This window comes from Pristis pectinata, chromosome 14, assembly GCF_009764475.1.
Source record: "Pristis pectinata isolate sPriPec2 chromosome 14, sPriPec2.1.pri, whole genome shotgun sequence".
Lineage (NCBI taxonomy): Eukaryota > Metazoa > Chordata > Chondrichthyes > Rhinopristiformes > Pristidae > Pristis > Pristis pectinata.
The window spans coordinates 18086337-18107082 of record NC_067418.1 but is presented as its reverse complement, the minus strand read 5'-3'; the positions used below and the strand labels follow the sequence as shown (position 1 = coordinate 18107082).

Below are 20746 nucleotides of genomic sequence, written 5' to 3'. Positions count from 1 at the left end.
TGGAACCAGATGGAGAGGGAATGATAGGTGGATGAAACCAGGTGGGGGAAGAGGCCAGGAGAGATGAACAAAGGGTGAAGAAAACTTGGTGGACAGGTGAATGTGTGTGGGAGGAGAGCACCAGGGATGGGTTATCTGAAGTTGGAAAATTCAATATCCATACCATTGGGTTGTAAGCTACCCAAGTGGAATGAGATTTTACTCTTCTAATTTGCGTTTGGCCTCTCCGTAGCAAAGGAGAAGGCTGAGGACAGACAGGTTGCTCTGGGAGTGGGAAGGGAAGTTAAAATGACATGCAACCGGAAGCTCGAGATGACTATTGTGGACAGAGCTCAGGTGGGCTGCCAAATGTTTCACTGATGTAGAAGAGGCCATGCTGCAAGTACTGTATGCAATGTGCCAGGTTTCAATAGGTGCAGGTGAACCTCTGCCTCATTTGGATGGGCTGTTTGGGTTCCTGGATGGTGAAGGGCCAGGTGTTAAACCTCCTACAGTTGCAGGGGAAAGTGCCAGGAGGCAGGGAGGGGTGGGTCAGAAGGGATGAGAGGACCAGAGAATCCCGAACAGAGCAGTCCCTGCACTTAAGGTGAGAGGGCGAAAAGTTCAAAGGAGATGTGCAGGGCAAGTTTTTTTTCTTTTACATGGAGTGGTGGGTGCCTGGAAAGTGCTGCCAGCGGTTGTGGTGGGTGCAGATATCATTGAGGTCTTTAAAAGAGGCTCTCAAATAGGCACATGAATATGCAGAGAATGGAGGGATATGGACGAGGGCTGAAGGGCCTGATTTCATGCTGTATCACACTGTGACTATGTGCAGGCAGAAGGGATTAGTTTAATCAGGTGTCAGCTTTATTAGTTCAGCACAATGTTGCGGGCTGAAGGGCCTGTTCCTGTGCTGTTCTATGTTCTAAATTCTTTGAGGTGAAGGGTATTGGAGATCAATCATTGGAAGTACAGCTGTGATAACCATCTTGTGGTGCTAAGGAGTAGTCACTATGATTTGCAATCCTGATCGATGCTTTGTTTCTGTTCTGGTACCAAATTCCAGGCCATTTCAGAAAGCAAAGTTATTGAACAGGAAAGAACTACTAACAAGCCATTGTGGCTTACAAGGGATATTAATAGAATTATTTACCTAAATAATTTTAGGAAGCAGATGTACTTGTTAAGACTTAGTGCGACAATCCATGCCCCTCCAGCCATTTACTTGAATACTGAACTTCAGAAATAAAATGCATTAATAGGCTACTTTCTAGCACAGTTAAGGGTAAACCCTTAACCACAAAATGTTCTCTGTTTGCTATTTACTAGCCACATTAAAAGCTCATTCCTTAAACTGAAATTGATTTAGAAATTGTGCAATTAAGGCAAGATTTATTGTATTATATTTTGCAAATGTTTCAATGAAGTTCAGAAAAGCACATTACTGCCTCTACAATTTTATTTTGAATACAAATTGCAACATTCACAAGTAAAGGTAGATAAAGATCAGATTAAAAGATAAATACATACACTAAATTTTAAATTGGTTACAAATCAGACCCCTCAATACAAGATGACTTTACCTTTGAGGAAGTTCTAATATATACATAAAGAAGAAAAATTAGGTATTGTTCACACTTGGTTTGGTTTAAAGTAATTCCCTAAAAGCAATTCATTTTCCCTGCTCAAATGTAGGGCAGTTTAACATTAAATGCTGCAGTATCTTTTCCCTGCTAGTTGGATAATGTAATAAATGTCAGATTGCATGAATTTGGTCAGATTTCAAAACACCAGGTACCCTAATCAAATTGTAATACAAACTCATTTGTGCCATGATTCACTCTTTACATTTGGTGTCAGAGATTTTGAAACCATCCTCAAAATGATCAAACAAATGCAAATAAAATCAAGGCACAACATCAGTGCATGGAGAGAACAAAGTCTTTATACTAAATTGGAACCAAGAAAATATTGAAGATTGAGAATGCAATGTTCTGTAACCAAGTTAACATTTTACCAATATGACATTATTAGACCTTGTTTAATACAAATATTGCACAATAAACTGATTAAAGACTTTCAAAACCCACTATTTTGGCTTTTAACAAAAGTGTTTCTTTTCAATAGGAGGCAAGGAAAAACATTTAGTTTAAAAAGAACAACCACAAAATTCAAGAAGGTTGACAATGATTATGAAATATATACTTATCAAATAATTTAATATATAGACTCCCAAATTTAATGAACTTCACTGCTAAGACACAAGAACAATTCACCAAGCAATCCAGAGGTACATTTGAACAAAAGATACTGGACATTGATGTTGATATTTAAATCCAAGTATAAAAATGACATATTACAGGGTACAGCATTAGATGACACCGCCACGGACAAGAAAGCATGCATTTCAAACAAACAGAATTTTAAAAGTAAAGTTTAAAAACACACTAGTTTTGTAATACACAAACTGAAGTAGTCCAGTTATACAGTTAAATGTTTCTATACTTCCATTTTGTGTGGAAAAACACAAGTGTTGGTAATTAGTGTAGTACTAGGCAACTCAGAACAAGACAGTAGGAGCAATGCTACCAAAAGGCTTATTTTAAAAATCTACTCATTCAAACAATCCGCAAGCTGATGTTCCTAGCACCATGGGGCATTTATAGTAGATTGAAATTTTTTTTTTTGTCTTTAGTGCATGATTCGTGATTGAAGTAACTATTTTTTTGCATTTATCTGTAGGGCTACTAAATTGCCTTTGTTTCAGAATAAAATTTGGTACAAAAATTAAAATGACCAAATACAAAATTTGTTCTGTAAAAACTAGTAGTCGAAGTGATAGAAAACCTGAAGTAAGAAGTCCATTAACGGAAGTCTGTGTATTCATCTCTAGTCAAAGAAAATTTAATAGTGTCTTTCTGCAGCGATAAAAATTAGTGGATTCAGAAGTAAAGTGAACCTGGGTCAGTTAAAACCGATTTAGAATTTTTTCTTGTGTTAGACCACAGACTCTCTGCACTATTGTGGTCTGGAATGGTCAAAGTGGAAAAGATAGGCAGACAGTTGCTTTGAGAATTTGGAATTCTCTGAAAGGCATGCAAGTCAGACCCAAAGTCAAATTAGGTAGATTGACTTTCTTTCACTTGATAAATGTGGCTGAAATGTCAAATGCTGTATAATTAGCAATAAGTGACACCGATATGTTTAATCTAGACTGTAACTGATTTATTACCATTGTAAAATTCACTGGAATAGAATAACAGCAATTGAGTTACTAAAAGGAATGTGATCTCTTCTAAGATCTACAGCAGAGCTCTTTAGTCATATGGAAAAAAATACAAAAGACTGTAGATGCCAGAAATCTGAAAACAGAAAATGCTGGAAATATTCCAGATCAGGCAGCATTTGTGGAGAGAGCAAAAGTTAATGTTTCAGGTTGAGCCCCTTATAGAATTTTTTTTCCAAACATTTTCTGTTCTTCGTCTGAAAAAAGTTCAGCATAAAACGAACAATTCTTAAGTTATGAAAAGTAAACCTCATCATTAGTGATTTCAATATCAAATGATTCAAAAACAAAAAAATAGACACCCAGTATCCTTTTATATTTTCCTCGCCATTTTGTTGGCAGTTTAATTGGCTGGTGGTGAACTCATTGGAGAATTAAAATAATACTGGAACAGCTCGTGTAACTCTTCCCAAATTATCCCAAGTTACCATCTTCTACTGGCCATACTATGCATTTACCATCTGGATATGGATAAATTCAGCAACTCCCTATTTCTATAGGTCTTAAAATTAGTGGTCAGGCTCCAGATAAGGAGAAGTTAAGTGGCAAATCATAGCCTGCGTAACATCCACCTTCCTTCAACACCTGTACCGCACTTTGGAAGATCAGTAGAATACATATGCGCTTTTTAAAGTCTCCAACAATTGCTGTTGTAGTTGAGCCCTGGTTCAAAGTTTGCCCAATTACACCAGAACATGTTATGAATTGATTCATTCCTCCACCAACAGCAATCTTTGCATCAAGACAGTACATGCAAATTACGAAAAAGGTGAAGGAGCTCAATGTGTTCATTGAAAAATGAGTAGTTGACACAATTAAACTTATCTTCATTGTAAATCTAACACTGGATTTTCAATAAGCAAAAAAGTTAGTGATGCACTGTCAGCGTGGATAAATGCTGCCTGATCATCTCATGACTAGTAGTATAACACATTTAGGAATAGTTGTGTAAAGTAACAGCAAAGTATTGAAACAATTAATAGTTGATTTGCTGCCTGCGTTTGGCTGATCTCATTTTTTCAAATCTCGATTCCATTTCTTCCAGGACCTTTGGTGTGTATCTAACAACCAATTTAACAGTTCCATGGGCAGCTTTCAGGAGTTCAACTGCTTTTTCATGGTGTTCCCCTTCAACACTCTAAAAATAAACATATAAAATTATTTTTTTTAGTATTAATTAGATACTCTGTAGGACATTATCCATATCTTTCAACAGTCGGAAGTATTTGTGTCCAAACGCAAAGATAACAGTTCAAGATTCAATTTAGGACTCAATAATACAACTAAACTGAATTTTGTACATTATTGAAGAAATTTTGATTGTTGGAACCAGGTTCTTTTAAATAATGAATTAAAACACCTGTTCAAGTGGATTTTAAAATCTTATCGTAATATCTGAAGAGGAGCAAAGAGTATTCTGGTTGATCAATATGATTACCAAATCCATCTCAATAAAAATATTAACTGACTAAATGCCTCATTGATATTTACCTACTTATCGGTGATTACATTTCAAAAATACTATGAGGCACACTGGTGTGCAAAATAATACAGTAAGTCCAGATTTTTTGAAAAAAACTTATCTTGTTCAGGAAGGAGTATTCTAAATCTGCATAACAGTATAACAAATTACATTGGGAAGAATCATCCTGAACTTGCCATCCACCATACCAATCTATTCTGAATAGAGAGGACCAAACATGCAGGCTCCATAATGCAATCAAGCACCAGATGCTAGATCCTGAGGCTCCTGACAGCTAAGATGGCCTTTGTTAGTTTACAGCTGTCAAAGGCTTTTGGAAATGTCTGACAGTAAGAAACATTTAAAAGCACCTTAAAATGGTAGCAAATTATTAAAAACACTAAAATAAAAAGACCACTTGCATCTCCACCCCCCATGGGTTGACACCATTCAATTGAATGGGGGTTGCAATTTCTATGCCAGCCCTTCCTTGGATAAAGAGGCTCAGTGCAGAATGCTTTCAGCGCTGCTTCACAACACTCAATAACAGGTAGTGAAGCAGGAGCTGGGATGGCTGGTACCTGACGTTCAGTTCATCTAAGAAGTGGACATCAGGCTCTCCATGGAACTGATGGTTAAAGGCAAGCTCAATCCAGGCTGTTTATTCCATTTAGGTTAACATGAAGTTCTCATGAGGTATGGTTATTATAGAAAAGTTGGACAATTGAAACAAAAAATTACTTGCTGAAAATAAGCAGGTTAGATCAAGCAAGGCTATCCTTCATATCTGAAAACTTAAGCAAATATTGTAATAAATTGGGGTTAAAGGAAATGGACAGACAGCCACTAATTTCAGACCTTTACACCCATTAATATTCCAACATCTAAGTTTTTAGTTGCAAAGAATGACATTGCTTTAAATGTCTTTTCTACTGAGAGGTATATGCTGATTCACGCAATCTCTACATTTTCCCATTTTCCTTCCAGCACTTACAACCTTTCGGTTTTGTTTGCCTGGTCAACGTAAACAAAATGCATAAACAGGCTATCTAAATCAATGGCTAAGCCTGAATAGAACATTTCACTCCCAGCATTAGTAACATGAGAATGCCCGACTTTCAAAATTTATAATTAATCTGAAAAAAGTAATCCATTTCTGATTAATGATCTTCCTTTGATTCTGAGTGTAATCCAAAGAGTAGTGAACCTTAAACACCAAGGTGCCTCAGAATCAAGTTTACCGCATAGTTAGCTAATTTTAGCCATAATGATAATGCTTGTTTCATAAGTCTGTATTAGGTAGCAAAGAAAAATGTTCAATGTTTCTAATCAAAGCCTGGGCTAGCCCAGAGAAGTCTGGACAACTCCCTCCCACCGAAATCATGTTTGAATACCTCTAATCGACCTGAGGGAATTTAAATTTCAAGTAAATAAATAAATCTAGAAAAGGTTAGAATCAGTAGTTAACAACGAAATTACTAGACTGTACAAAAATGCTCATTTTCTTCAGGTAAAAAAGATGCCTTAACTGGACTGGTCTACCTGTGATTCCATACCCACGAATGTCATTGATTCTCAGTGCTCTCTGAAATGACTTAACAAACCATACACGGACTAATCAGGGATGGGCAATAAATGCCAGCCTTGTTGGCAATTTGCATATCTCATGAACAAAAAGTACAGAAAAATCCTTGGGCAGGTTAACATCTGAATAATGTCAACTCAAAATAGAACAACAGTTATTCTTGGAAAACTAGAAAAAAATGATAAGAAGGAGGACAATTAATGTATTAAGCATAGATTTTAAAACGGCCAAATAATTGGTCAAACTTTAAAGAGACGCAGGATAAAATTAATTTTCCTCTTTCCCTCTTCCAGTGGTACATATTTTGGGAAATCTGAAAAGTGGCAGATCGCAGAGTTTTCCATTTTTTTAAATACAAAACCACTAAAGCCGAATAATAAGTGGTAGTAATGATACACATCAGCAACAAAAATACTACATAGCTCTTTCAATCGGCACACAAACATGAGGCTAATTTTGTATATCCAACTTATTGCATCAGCTTCTCAAGGATAAGGGAAGCCAAAGCTTAATCCCTCAGGGTCATTAGACTCTATGCGAAGCTGCATTCAAGTGGCTCAAATTACGCTCTCAGACCTTTTTACTCTCAAGGTTGGTGCTCATTTTACACTAAACTTAAATTAATAATTCACTCTGAGGAAATGCATTCTAGACTGCCTATCCTACAACGACAGTGTGGATTGCAAGATATACACTTCACAACTAAATGGTTGCTCAAATGGTTAAACATATTAGCAGCTGCACTGTGCCCTGAATCAGTACCAAAGTCATAACTTGTATATTTTTTTTCCATCCAACCCCACTCCACTTTATCAGTGTCATGAGAGGGTAAATTATCCTCCTGGGCACAGCTTTAAATCTGAAGTATTAGCTTTTTTTAAATAGATGTTGATGGACGCATTAAGCAACAATGCATGGACCCACTGTGCACATAATTGGATTTTATGATTTTGGTTTAAAGGCATACTCGGGTACAGAGCCTTATTGGAAAGGCTTTTGCCTTGAAGTGAACCAACACAAAGAAATGACTATATTATATTGAAGGAAATTATATTAAAAGGCCATGCAAAATGTTCACACCAATGTATTTTGAAACAAACTCAATAGATAAAACACTCAAGAACACAATTTGCACAATAACAGCTGACATTGAAACGTCAAAACTGTAAATGCTGGAAATTTGAAAGAAAACTTTTCAGCTTTCATTGTTTTATTTAGTACATCTAATATTGTACTGCAGTGATTGAAGAGATATAAAATTGATAACCAATTTCAGTCAAATGATGGTATTTTGAATTTCCTCCTTAATATATTTCAAAAAACTTGTGAACGTCAAAAAATTTCTGCATGAACTAAATTTTAACTGAATGGCAGGAAACAGAAAACATGTTTATATCCACTCTAATTATCACCAACTAATGCCACATTTTCTAAAAATGAACATGATCTCACCACAGTTCCTCTCATTTCTTTGCACTTAAAAATGCAATTATAGCCTTTCTAAAGCTAATAAACCATAATTATCTGATTTTCTAACAGTTTCTCCCTCCAGGTGACCATCTTGTTCCTTTGCTCTAGGGGTGAAGTTCAGTCTGTCTTAATGAGTGAGGGCACTATTATAATTGGTCCACATGGTATCAACCTGGTTTTTCATTTGAGAAAATCGGACAAATTATAAGCAGAAGCTTCAAACTGACATTTCATAAATTTAACGCTGAAAATCTTAAAATGGAACTATGCATGAGAAATAAAATGGGAATAATTCAAATAAAGGTAAAATATCAGCCAAAAGATGTGTAATCTGCAACCACTGCACCATATCTGCACTGAATACTTTTTCTTAACAGATAAGTGCATCATTATTACTTTGAAGTAGTTCTTGGGACCATTTGGACAGCTCAAAATATTGAGATGCAAGATCCAATAATGCAAAATCCCCCATGCTATTTTGAAAGAACACTTTTCTGAAGAAATTCTCTTATGGTTTTCCATGCTTAATTTCCTAAATCCATAAAATACTGTTCTGCAGGATACAAGTATTTCCTTAATATAGGAACACTGTGCCATGGGGCAGCACAGTAGCGCAGCTAATAGAGCCACTGCCTCACAGCACCAGAACCCCAGGTTCAATCCTGACCTCGGGTGTTTTCTATGTGAAATTTGCAAATGCTCCCTGTGGGTTTCCTCCAGGTGCTCTGGTTTCCTCCCACGTCCCAAAGGCATGCAGGTCGGTAGGTTAACTGGGCCACTGTAAATTGTCCTTAGTGTGTAAGTGAAGAATCTCGGGGGTGGATGATGGAAGTGATGGGAGAATAAACTGGGTTAGGGTGGGATTAGTGTAAAAATGGGTGGTGCATGGTTGGCAGGCACTTGCTGGGCTGAAGAGCCCGTTTCCATGCTATATGAATCTACAACAGAAATGGAGCCAGTGACAAACTTAAATTCCCCATTAGATTTAAAAACATTTCAATTTAGGACAGCACGGTAGCGTAGCGGTTAGCGCAACGCTATTACAGCACCAGCGATCGGGGTTCGATTCCCGTCGCTGTCTGTAAGGAGTTTGTATGTTCTCCCGTGTCTGCGTGGGTTTCCTCTGGGTGCTCCGGTTTCCTCCCACGTTCTCAAAGACATACGGGTAGGTCAATTTGGGTTTAAAATGGGCGGCGTGGACTCGTTGGGCCGGAAGGGCCTGTTACCACGCTGTAAATAAAAAAAATTAGCACAATCATTGATGTTTCAATGTTGTTGAAATAAATTAAGATTTCTTGATTCTGCTTTTGTTTCTAAATGCCTTAGGCACAGAAAGTAGTTGACACTGTTTTGGAGATATTATTTATAGAGATATTAATTATCTCTATTTTAATAGAGATATTATTGACTCATGCATGCCTTCAAAACTGCACAATAGTTAAATAGAATAGCTAAGTATAGACTTCAAATGTTTTTAAATTAATACAGTTGAATAGGGAATCAGGAAGAAATGGTAATGGAGAAACATCTAAATATCAGATTGATGAAATCAAAAATAAGAACGTACCTATAGTCAGAAGTATAATTCAGTGTATATGGACATCTCTGCTAAATTTTTTTCTCTGAAGAAGCTGGCCCTTATTAGAGTAAAGCTTAACATTCTTCAAACCAGAACTTCTACCAAGCAGTCAAACTTACGACAGTAGCTTTGTGATTATTCTATTTCAACGCTTTAAGATACATGCTTTCCAGAAGGGATTATGGGTACTGATTATGAAGAATTGTTCTCACTTTTTCTCAGAGATGCAAAGGTCAACACCAGCTACTCAACTGGCTGTTCAGTTAGTTTAACCATTGTTTTTACTGGGAAAATGAACATGGACTTTTGCTGTTATATTCCCAGTGCTCACTCTACATGCAACTTTTGAGCAGCTTTATACAAAATGCAGATTTAAATGTATTTTTAGCTACAATTCAAACTGAAAAATAATCTTGGGATGCATGGAGAATCTGAAAGATGCTTTACAAACTGGAGTTCTTTCAAGTGTGCGCAATATACCTACCACTCCATTTACTGATAAGAGTTGATCTCCACGTTTCAGACCTCCATGTCGATCAGCAATGCCAGCAGGAATGATGCGTGATATGTATATGGGAGAGTTTTGCTCTTTTCCTCCCATGATATTGAATCCTAGTCCTTCATCAGTTTTAGGCAGTTCCACAACTCTTGGATGTGAGTGACCTTCACTGGCAGCAAATGCTGCCACTGTTGCCTGATGAGAGAAATTGTTAATTTACAATCACACAAAATACAGCAAAACTCAGACTTCTACAATATTAACATTAGGCACCTACTCATTCCATGCAATACATACAGGGTTAAAATATAAGGAAGAGGACATCTCATAATTGCCCGTGGAGTTTCCTTCGCAAAAGAGTAAAGAGTCCAATATCACACTCTGACCACCCTATTCACCTACCAGCAATACTTTTCAATACTTTCCAATCACTTTCCCTGTTAGTCTTCCTCCTTTGCCCCCTACTTAATTTCAATTATCCAGAGGCTACAAGCTCCATATTCAAAGATTCAGTTTAGTCTCTCAGAGAATGATGCAATAGCACTTGTATTTTCTTTTAAATAATCACACTGATGAATTCTCTAAAGCAATCATTTTAAATGTCAAATTTCATATTTAGCCTCTCCTTTTGCATTCCTAAAATTACCCAAGATTTCTGCTGTCAAACACTGATTGATTGAAAACTTTGTGTGTGTGGCTTTTATTTTTAAATGGGTTTCAGTTAACGGCAAGAACCAAACAATTTTCAAAATAGATTCCAGAACAATTACAATTACTTTATAACTTTCAGCAAAGAATTAGGAAATCTAGATTTTCAAAAGGCTCTGACATAGCTTTCCCCAAAAAAAAACCAAATACCTTCATTATTTGATGTGCACCATATGGCAGTGTATTCATAATTATAGATGCACATCTCCCATTCATTTGCTTACAGGAGTTACAAATTACCCACCCTAAATATCGGTGACACAGTTAGTGGAGCTGCTGCCTCACAGCTCCAGCGACCCAAGTTCAATCCTGATCTCTGGAGCTATCTGTGTGGAGCGTATACATTCTCTCTGTGCCTGCATGGGTTTCCCACAGGTGTACACACTTCCTCCCACATCCCAAAAAACATGCAGGTTGGTAGGATAATTGTCACAGTAAATTGCTCCTAGATGGATAGGCGGTAGAATCTACAAGAAATTGATGGGAATGTGGAGACAATAAAAGTAAATATGGAATATTAAGCTTTTCTGCACAATGCATCATATAACTTAATTCAAGGTTGTTTGCTCCAGAAGAAAACATTGACGATATTTAATAAAACAGTCATGCTTCCTGCAACAATTAGTCATTTTTCCTCCAGTAAAAAGTGACTCTAATAATGACCAGCAATTTATGAGTCATGTGTTTTAATCCCACTGTAGCAAACCCAATTTCCAAAGGATGAAAATCACTATGAAAGCCACTTGTCTGTTGTTAAAAAGGATTTCGCAAGAACTTGCCACATATATTTGGCCTGGAATTGGCAACTCCAGTTCACATCTGCTCAATTACAAATGATACGAAGGCATTTGGGGACTGGCAATACATATGACCATTGTAAACGTCCACATCCCTAGAATAAACATGGTGCTTTTGCAGCACAAACTTGGAGAAACTGGTCTACCATGAAGTGATGACCAATTATGTAATTATTCTCAAAAAGTTACATAAAAATATAATTGCTCCCATAATATAAAATTCCAATAAGCAAATTAAAATATGTTTTCTTACCTTTGCAGTGGCATTGGCTCTCACTTCTGGACTACTGTTAATATCCACAGTCTCATAAACATGCTCATAAACCTGCAAGCAAAATATTGGATATTACTGCCAAGTATTGACTAATTCCCATACTTACAGCAATAAGTCAACTGATTGCTGTAAAGAGGACAAATGCCTGACAAGTCCCCTGCATCATAAAGTCTTAAAAGATACAGCTGTACAGACAGTAAATGCATTGATCTTTCAAAACATGCTAGATTCCAGAGATGTCCAAGGAATTGGAAAATCATACTAAAATGCCCTGTTCAAGAAATAGATATATATATTTATTTATTGGTCACACGTACATTGATACACACAGTGAAAAAGCATCTTTTTGCATTACTGAGAATGTGCTGAGGGCAGCCCGCAATTGTCGCCACGCTTCCGGTGCCAATGTAGCATGCCCACAACTCCTAACCCATACATCTTTGGAATGTGGGAGGAAACCAGAGCACCCGGAGGAAACCCATGCAGGCACAGGGAGAACGTACAAACTCCTTACAGACAGTGGCCAGAATTGCACCTGGGTCACTGGCGCTGTAATAGCGTTACACTAACCGCTACTAGGTCAATTAGCCTAATGTCATTGGGAAAATGCTAAAATTCATTGAGTAATAACAAAATATATAGAAAGTCATAATACAATCAAGTGGAGTTGACAAAGAGAAATTATGTTTGACAAATTTATTAAGAGTTCTTTGAAGATGTAACAGCAGGGTGGAAAAAAGAGACCCAGTGGATCAATGTATTTGGATTTTGATAAGGTGCCACACAAGGCTACTGCAGGCGGTGAGAGATCAGGGTATTGGGCACAATATATCAGTGTGGATAGAGGATCATCTATTTAACAGAAAACAGATTCAGGATGTGCGAGCTATCTTCAGATAAGAGTGAGTAACAGGCAAGGTTCCACAGGGATAAGTTCCGGGGCCTCAACCATTTACAATCTATATTAATGACTTTGATGAAAGGGGAATATATTGCAGCAAAATCTGATGGCAATACAAAGATAGGAGGGAAAGCAAGTTGTCAAGGAGGTAAATTCTTGCAAAGAGACATACAAAGGTCAAACAAATGAGCAAAAATGCCAGATTAAATATAACATGTAGTGTTGTAATTTATCTGCCTTAGTAGAAATAGAAAATCAGATTAATGCTCAATTTGAGAGAGAATGCTGGTGTGGAGAGGGATTTAACTGTCCTTGTATATGAAACAAAGGCGTTTTGAAGCCATAATGATTGGCCTTTTTTGCAAAGGGGGTGGAATATAAATTTAAAGATGTTGGTAAGACCACACCTGGAATATTGATTAAAACTTTAGTCTCCTAATTTAAAGGGGAATATACTTGCATTGGTCACAGTTCAGAAAATGTTAGTTAGGTTGATGAAGGGATTGCCTTATGAAGAAACAGTGAACAGGTGGAGCCTATACTCCAGGGTCGGTGTTGGGGCCTCTCCTTTTTACCTTGTACATCAATGATTTGGATGATGGAATAAATGGTTGTGTGGCTAAGTTTGCAGATGACACCAAGATAAGTGGAGGAGTAGGGAGCATAGAGGAAATAGAAAGAATGCAGAGGGACCTAGACAGTTTAGGAGAATGGGCAAGGAAATGGCAGATGAGATTCAATGTTGAGAAATGTGCAGTTGTACACTTTGGAAGTAGAAATAAGCGGGTAGATTATTATCTAGAAGGAGAGAAGATTGATAGTGCGGTAGTACAAAGGGACTTGGGGGTACTCGTACAAGATACCTTAAAAGTTAACCACCAGGTTGGATCGGTGGTTAAGAAAGCGAATGCTATGTTGGCATTCATCTCGAGAGGTATAGTGTATAAAAGTAAGGACGTGTTGATGAGGCTCTACGCGGCGCTAGTGAGGCCTCATTTGGAATACTGTGCGCAGTTTTGGGCCCCGCATCTTAGGAAGGATGTGCTGACGTTGGAGAGGGTTCAGAGGAGATTTACGAGAATGATTCCAGGAATGAAAGGGCTTAAGTATGATGAGCGTTTGTCGGCTCTTGGACTGTACTCGCTGGAGTACAGAAGGATGAGAGGGGACCTCGTAGCGACATTTAAAATGTTGACAGGTAAGGATAGAGTAGATGTGGCTAGGCTGTTTCCCTTGGTGGGCGTGTCCAGGACCAGAGGGCACAATCTTAGAATTAGAGGGTACAGTTTCAAGACAGAGATGAGGAGAAGTTTCTTTACCCAGAGGGTGGTGAAATTGTGGAACTCCTTGCCACGCACAGCAGTGGAGGCCAGATCAGTGGGGGTATTCAAGGAGGAGATAGACAGATATCTAAATAGTCAGGGTATCAAGGGATATGGGGATAAGGCTGGCAAATGGGATTAGAATAGTTTTTTTTTTCTCTCTCTTTTTTCCCACCCCATTTCTTTTTCCCTTTTCCTTGGAGCAGACTCGATGGGCCGAATGGCCTGCTTCTGCTCCCTTATCTTGTGATCTTGTGAAATGGTTTTATTGAAACATGTACAGTGCCCAATTAAATTGTGATATTGGGGATCTCACATCAGGCTTTTACCACAATGGGCTGGATCATCTGAACTGCCGACCCCACTTTTTGAAAGGCCAGAGCTCTGTTCCCAGTGCCTCTCTTCTCCTCTACTGACCCTCTGCAAGTTACTGCAATTAAGAAAAAATATTACTTTTCCACAATTATGTCCGTCATCTTTGCAATTTAGCCTCAATTTAGCCAGTTTATCCTGGGCCTTAAATATACAAGCTCCCAAGGGGACTTGACAGGCCAGATACTGAGTGGATGTTTTCCATAATGGGGAAATCTTGAATGAGGGGTCAGTTTCAGAAATTAAGCTGAGGAAGATGTACTTCTCATCTTGCATCTATGCGATGCAAGCCTTTGGAATTCACCATCTTAGGAAACCTTGGAGGCTGAATCAATGAATATATACAAGCTGAGATGGACAGATTTTGGACTACAGATGAGTTAAGGGCTTTTGGTAAGAGGAGAATGTGGAATTGAAGCCAAGATCAGATCAGCTGTGACATTAATGAATGGCTGATCAGGCTGAAGAACTGTACGACCTGTTCCTTTTAGTCTTTAGAAATATACTTTTGTTTCTTAAAAATTAAAACTGGACAAAATAGGCTGCAAACAAACAAATGATAAAGCTAAATATTTGCAATTTAAACTGTAGGTTCAATTGGGAAATAATAAACCATGTGACTGACATGAACTATATCTTACAAGCCAACATATTCATTTATGGACAGAGGATGGAATCATTAATTGTTGTGTATGAAGATATTTGCATTTAGGGCACTAATGAATTAACCTAAATTTAAGAATTTATTTTAAGTAATTAACTGAGGTTAAAATTAAGAAAGTCAGTTTATTTAATCATGTACCAAGCCTTTAAAATTCTGCAACGGTGCAATACATCTATTTCACTGTTCTGCTTTTGCAGTGTCTACATGATTTTTCTAAAATATTGGTCTACAAGTAAACATGGGCCTAATTAATTCAGCAATTTTCAAATAACTTGATTATACATGATGCAAAAAGGGAGAAAATGTTCAAATACATACCTCCCGTACAGCAATGCAGAATTCACTCTGAAGCACTCTCTGCAAAGCCTGCAGTTTCTGGGGTGGCACCTCTCCACTCCTTTGCAACTTCTCCAGTAATTCAATAGCTCGAGACACATCTAAAAAGCAGATGGATTTAGGTACAGTCAGATAGACCAAAACCAATTGTTTTGCCATTTATTAAAGTGAAGAACACAAAAAAGATTGCAGCTCTGATCAACTTCTTACATGTTCCAGAATATTCCATGCACCACAGAGCAAACCAATGGTCTTTTACTTGATGTCTTCCATTGCCCAGTTTTCCTCAGTTTCTTAATCTATTTTTGTCATGTTAATAGTAGACATTTTCAACAGGTGCATAATTTATTCCTTAAAATCTCAGACACCCCCACAGACGAGCTCTGGGGGCTTTTCAATACAACTGTGTCAAGAGATTCCAAAATCTGACTACAGATTAAGAGTAATCAAATTGTTATACATTTTGTGTTTGTTTTTATGTTCAAATCTGATTGCTAAAGCTAATTTTTTTCTCAGTTTGTTGAGAATCCAATTTGGTAGACAAATGGACCTTAAATAGTAAGCCCCAAATGGGCTTGACAGGGTTGATGGAGAGCATATTTCCTCTTTAGGAAGTATCTAGAACTAGGGGACACTATATAAAAATAAGGGGTCACTTTCTATAGCTAGACAAGGCAAAATTTTTCCTCTGTGGGTTATGAGTGTCTGGAATGCTCTTCCTGAAAGGGTAATGGAAGTAAGGTTTTTGAATATTTTAAAGGCATTGGTAGATAGATCTTTGATAAGTAAGGAGGCAAAAGATTACCAGGTGTAGGTGGGAATGTGGAGTCGAGATTACAATTAGATCCACTGCGATCTTACTGAATGACAAAGTAAGCTTGAGGGGCGAAGTGGCCTCCTCCTGCTCCTAACTCACATGCACAGACACAAGCAATATCACTTTTCCCAATTGGACCATTTTGCTTGCTTTCATCAATGATGAGTTTTTTTTAATAAGACTTTTATATTCTTGCCTGAATAGTCACTGTTGCACGAATTGGAAATTCAAGTGGGCTGCATGCAAACTATGCTATTTTATTATTCCAACACACTGATAATTTTACTTTTGTTTTAAGATAGTAACATATCAGTGAATCCAACAAGTTTCAAGGGAACACAGCAAATGGGGCCCCAGCGAGTGGATGGAGAGCACAACAAATATCACTTGGTGAGCCAAAGATGGAACCATCTGGATTTCTGAAAAGTTGGATAGCAGATTACTGGAGTTTTGCTGTAGTTTTATGAGAATAAATTGGAACTACAATGTTCCAAATGATTAGAAATTTCTGAATATTGTTGCAGTAATTCTTTTGAAAAGTTGCCCCAAACTGGCAAATAAGGTCTATAACCTGTTTGATAATAGCTTCTTAATAATTAAGCTTGCAAACAAACTGAAATACTGACATTGAGATTCAAGTGAAGAAATGAGATTTATTTCTGACCTAGCAGTAATATTACACAAACTGCAATACTGTAATTTTCACACTTTTCCAACTTAAGGAGCTAAGCATATTTCACACTGCAAATGTGAAGACTGCTATATGGCCATTATTACTTGCTATCTGTCTTCAATGTATACATTTAAACAATTTTTTGACTTATTTATCAAGTACTAATGCAATTTAAATTCCATGATGCAATATTAACAAATGGTACAATATCCACTAAATGTATCACAGTGAGAGTTCTCATTGAAATATGAAAATGGTTCTGGTGTTTCACATGATAGACATTTACAGAATTGTTTTGTTTTTGTTGGTAAGGCAATCTTCATGATATAACCCGGAATAAACTGGCAACAATCTTTATTTGGTCTTATTTTTAAGTTATTTTCTAATTTTAATTCAATGAGTCTCCTCTTAGAATTAGAAACTCCCTTAGATAATGTAACATATTCTATTTTTAGTAGAGGCAACACACCAGTTAACACTTCTTTATTCACCTACACCTCTCAACATGTTCCCAATAACTAAATAAGTATTTTTTGAAATATAGTCAAAAAAGAAAGTTATTTTATCTACTTTTTTTTTACACACACATCAGGGCAAGGCAAAACTCATAATTTCATTAAATAAGGCTGTTTGAAATAAAACATTAACTAGGATACAAGTTGTTTACTTGAAAGATATCTTCAATAAGTTTAATATTCACCCAAGAAACTAGATGACATCAGTTTAAAGATAAACAGCAATGCTGACAGGAATTATCTTCACTCTGCTGATGTATAAAGCTTATTTGAGGAATTTTTGATACAAGTTTGCATGTGGACTTTTTCCCTTCCGAAGAGAAGGCATAAAATGTGGTTATTCTTCCTCCTTGGTCTCAACGTCTCGGTCCATCCTTCAAAACTTTCATTTCATGCACATTCTTCTCTCATGCTTAATATTAAATAATTCCACCAAAAGAACAACTTGTTTCCTTAAGCCCACTCTACCAATCATCAGGTCATCTTCATAAAACTATTTCCTTCTTAAAAAGGAAACTTCATCCTCAGTCCCTATCACCACTCCCAACACTTGGTCGAGTTCCTCCACTTCCATTCACAGTCTTTGTTCTGAGATGTAACTGTCAACATCATGTTAAACTTCAATGACATGTCCATCCTCTTCAGGAACTTTCAACATCATCAACTACTGCAACTGCAAATACCTATGTGGTACATCCCCGATTCTCATTGTTCTATTTTCAACTGATCCAATCAAGTCAAAAGAGGCCTTCCAATGGTCTCATCTCAGTGGGAATTATCTCTTGTACTCCTAAAGCTGCAACCTAATTCTGATAAACAGCATGCAAGGTGTGTTTTTTTTACATGGTTAACAGACTCTCCAAACTATTCTGGAAGGCAAGCATTCCTTATACTATGGTCCGTCAGCAGTATTCACAATTCTTCCCCTCTGCCATCAGACTTCTTTACAGTCCATGAACGTTAACTCGTTATTCCTCTTTTGCATTATTTATTTAGTTTTGTAACTTATAGTAATTCTTATGTCTTGCACTGTCTGCAAAACAACAAATTTCACGACATATGTCAGTGATAATAAACTTAATTCAAGGGGATAGATTCTTAAGTAAGAGAGACTGAGGTACACAGATACAAACAAAGCCTTCCCCACACCGAATTACCAGCAAAAAACATATTGGTCCGCCCTTTACTGGTTTTGTTTACGCTTGGCCAGCAGGTTGTTTTAACTTTCTCACATTTCCCCCCTCAAGAAATTGAAAGCCCACTGAATTGAGGGAATGTTGCACTACCAGCGATGGAAATCCTTACAGTGATTCATGTGGCCGTTCGCCCTGCAGCATCCGACCCCCCAATGAGATCAGAGAGCTCTCGGGGTTTTGGCCCAGATCCCTTGCTCAACGGCCCCTCTGCTGGTTCACGGGGTGGTGCTGGGTCAGTGAAGCCACAGCAATTACCGCAGTGATCCCAATGTGGAGCATGTATAAGCGTCGCCGGCTACTCGATGCGAACTAAACCCCGCGATTTTTGTTGCCCTGGCTGATCGTTAACAAGGTAACATCAACACAGTAACTAACGGCTCAGCCGCCAGCGCTCGGTGCAAGCCGCCACCATTGGGCCGGAGGGAGGGTGGGTGGGCGACCGTGACACATTATGGGTACACTGCATTCTCGGTCACCGCCTCATCCAGGAGGGGATCAGCGCGGCAACACCGCACCAACCCACCTCTGTCCAGCCGGATCGGCTCCATCACCAGCGCCATTCCGCACACTTCGATCAGGACGGCAACTCCGGAAGTGACGCGCGTTCACCATGCCCCGCCCCCTCGTGTTGACAAGGCGCCCGGGTCCTCCACGACAGTGCCGCCTGCGGCGGGCGGGCACACTGCAGCAGTGCCACCTGTGTGCAGCAGTGCCACCTGTATGCAGCAGTGCCACCTGCGGCGGGCGGGCACACTGCAGCCACCGTGGCCACGATGTGATCTGGGGCGCACCTGAGCCGAATCCAGGGCTTACCTGGGGCGATGTTTGGGGGAGGGGGGTGGAAATTTTGGCTTCACATTTTTGAAGTTTTCTTGATCTTGGTGGCGTAGAAGTTTCTATACTAGGGATAAAGATGCAGTCGGAGTCTCAGCAAAGGAAGCTGCTTGCTGGGCTAACAGGCTGTACAGGCTACCTTTTTCGGAATTTGCAGATGATACAAAACTTAGAGGCATAGTGGACTTTGAAGAATTTGTGATAGACCACGCTGGCAGAAAGGGCAGTTATACTAGAGAAACAAAGCACTGCAGATGCTGGAATCTAGATGAAAAACACTATATCTTTATTAGTCACATGCACATCGAAACACACAGTGAAATGCATCTTTGCATAGAGTGTTCTGGGGACAGCTCGCAAGTGTCGCCACGCTTCCGGCACCAACATAGCATGCCCACAACTTCCTAACTTCCGAACTCGTACGTCTTTGGAATGTGGGAGGAAACTGGAGCACCCGGAGGAAACCCACGCAGACACGGGGAGAGTATATAAACTCCTTACAGACAGCGGCTGCAATTGAACCTGGGTCACCGGCGCTGTAATAGTATTATGCTAACCACTACACTACCATGACGTGCCTATGATGCTGGAGGAATTCATCAGGCCAGGCAGCATCCGTGGATAAAAGCAGGCAGTCAATGTTTTGGGTCAGGACCCTTCTTCAACACTGAAGATAGGTATTGGTATTCGTATTGGTTTATTATTATCACTTGTACCGAGGTACAGTGAAAAGCTTGTCTTACAAACTGATCATACAGGTCAATTCATTACACAGTGCAGTTACATTGAGTTAGTACAGAGTGCATTGAGGTAGTACAGGTAAAAACAATAACAGTAGAGTAAAGTGAACAGCTACAGAGAAAGTGCAGTGCAATAAGGTGCAAGGTCACAACAAAGTAGATCATGAGGTCATAGTCCATCTCATTGTATAAGGCAGCTGTTCAATAGTCTTATCGCAGTGGGGTAGAAGCTGTCCTTAAGTCTGGTGGTACGTGCCTTCAGGCTCCTGTATCTTCTACCCGATGCAAGAGGAGAGAAGAGAGAATGTCCTGGGTGGGTGGGGTCTTTGATTATGCTGGCTGCTTCACCAAGACAATGAGAGGTAAAGACAGAGTCCAAGGAGGGGAGGCTGGTGTCCGTAATGCGCTGGGCTGTGTTCACAACTCTTTGCAGTTTCTTGTGGTCCTGGGCAGAGCAGTTGCCGTACCAAGCCGTGATACATCCAGATAGGATGCTTTCTATGGTGCATCTGTAAAAGTTGGTGAGAGTCAAAGGGGACAAACCAAATTTCTTTAGCCTCCTGAGGAAGTAGAGGCGCTGGTGAGCTTTCTTGGCCATGGCTTCTACGTGATTTGACCAGGACAAGCTGTTGGTGATGTTCACTCCCAGGAACTTGAAGATCTCAACCCTCTCGACCTCTGCACCATTGATGTAGACAGGTGCATGTCCTGTCCTGAAGTCAATGACCAGCTCTTTT

At 38.8% G+C, this 20746-nt stretch overlaps 1 protein-coding gene across 1 annotated transcript; it reads right to left on the bottom strand.

The window, feature by feature from the left end:
• Positions 1–1420: 1420 nt before the first annotated feature.
• Positions 1421–19036, bottom strand: lin7c (lin-7 homolog C (C. elegans)). Its single transcript, XM_052029539.1, has 5 exons — positions 18959–19036; positions 15217–15335; positions 11619–11690; positions 9846–10055; positions 1421–4403 (listed from the first exon to the last, which is right to left on the bottom strand). Exons 1-5 carry the CDS (start codon positions 18993–18995, stop codon positions 4242–4244), a joined length of 600 nt encoding a protein of 199 aa, XP_051885499.1. The 5' UTR covers positions 18996–19036; the 3' UTR covers positions 1421–4241.
• Positions 19037–20746: the final 1710 nt, after the last annotated feature.

Coding starts and splice junctions, on each gene's coding strand:
- lin7c (XM_052029539.1), bottom strand. CDS start 18,995: ATGGCGCTGGTGATGGAGCCGATCCGGCTGGACAGAG. Junction 11,691..15,216: donor TCTGCATTGCTGTACGGGAG/GTATGTATTTGA, acceptor TTTTGCTTGCAG/GTTTATGAGCATGTTTATGA. Junction 10,056..11,618: donor GAGCCAATGCCACTGCAAAG/GTAAGAAAACAT, acceptor TTCTCTCATCAG/GCAACAGTGGCAGCATTTGC.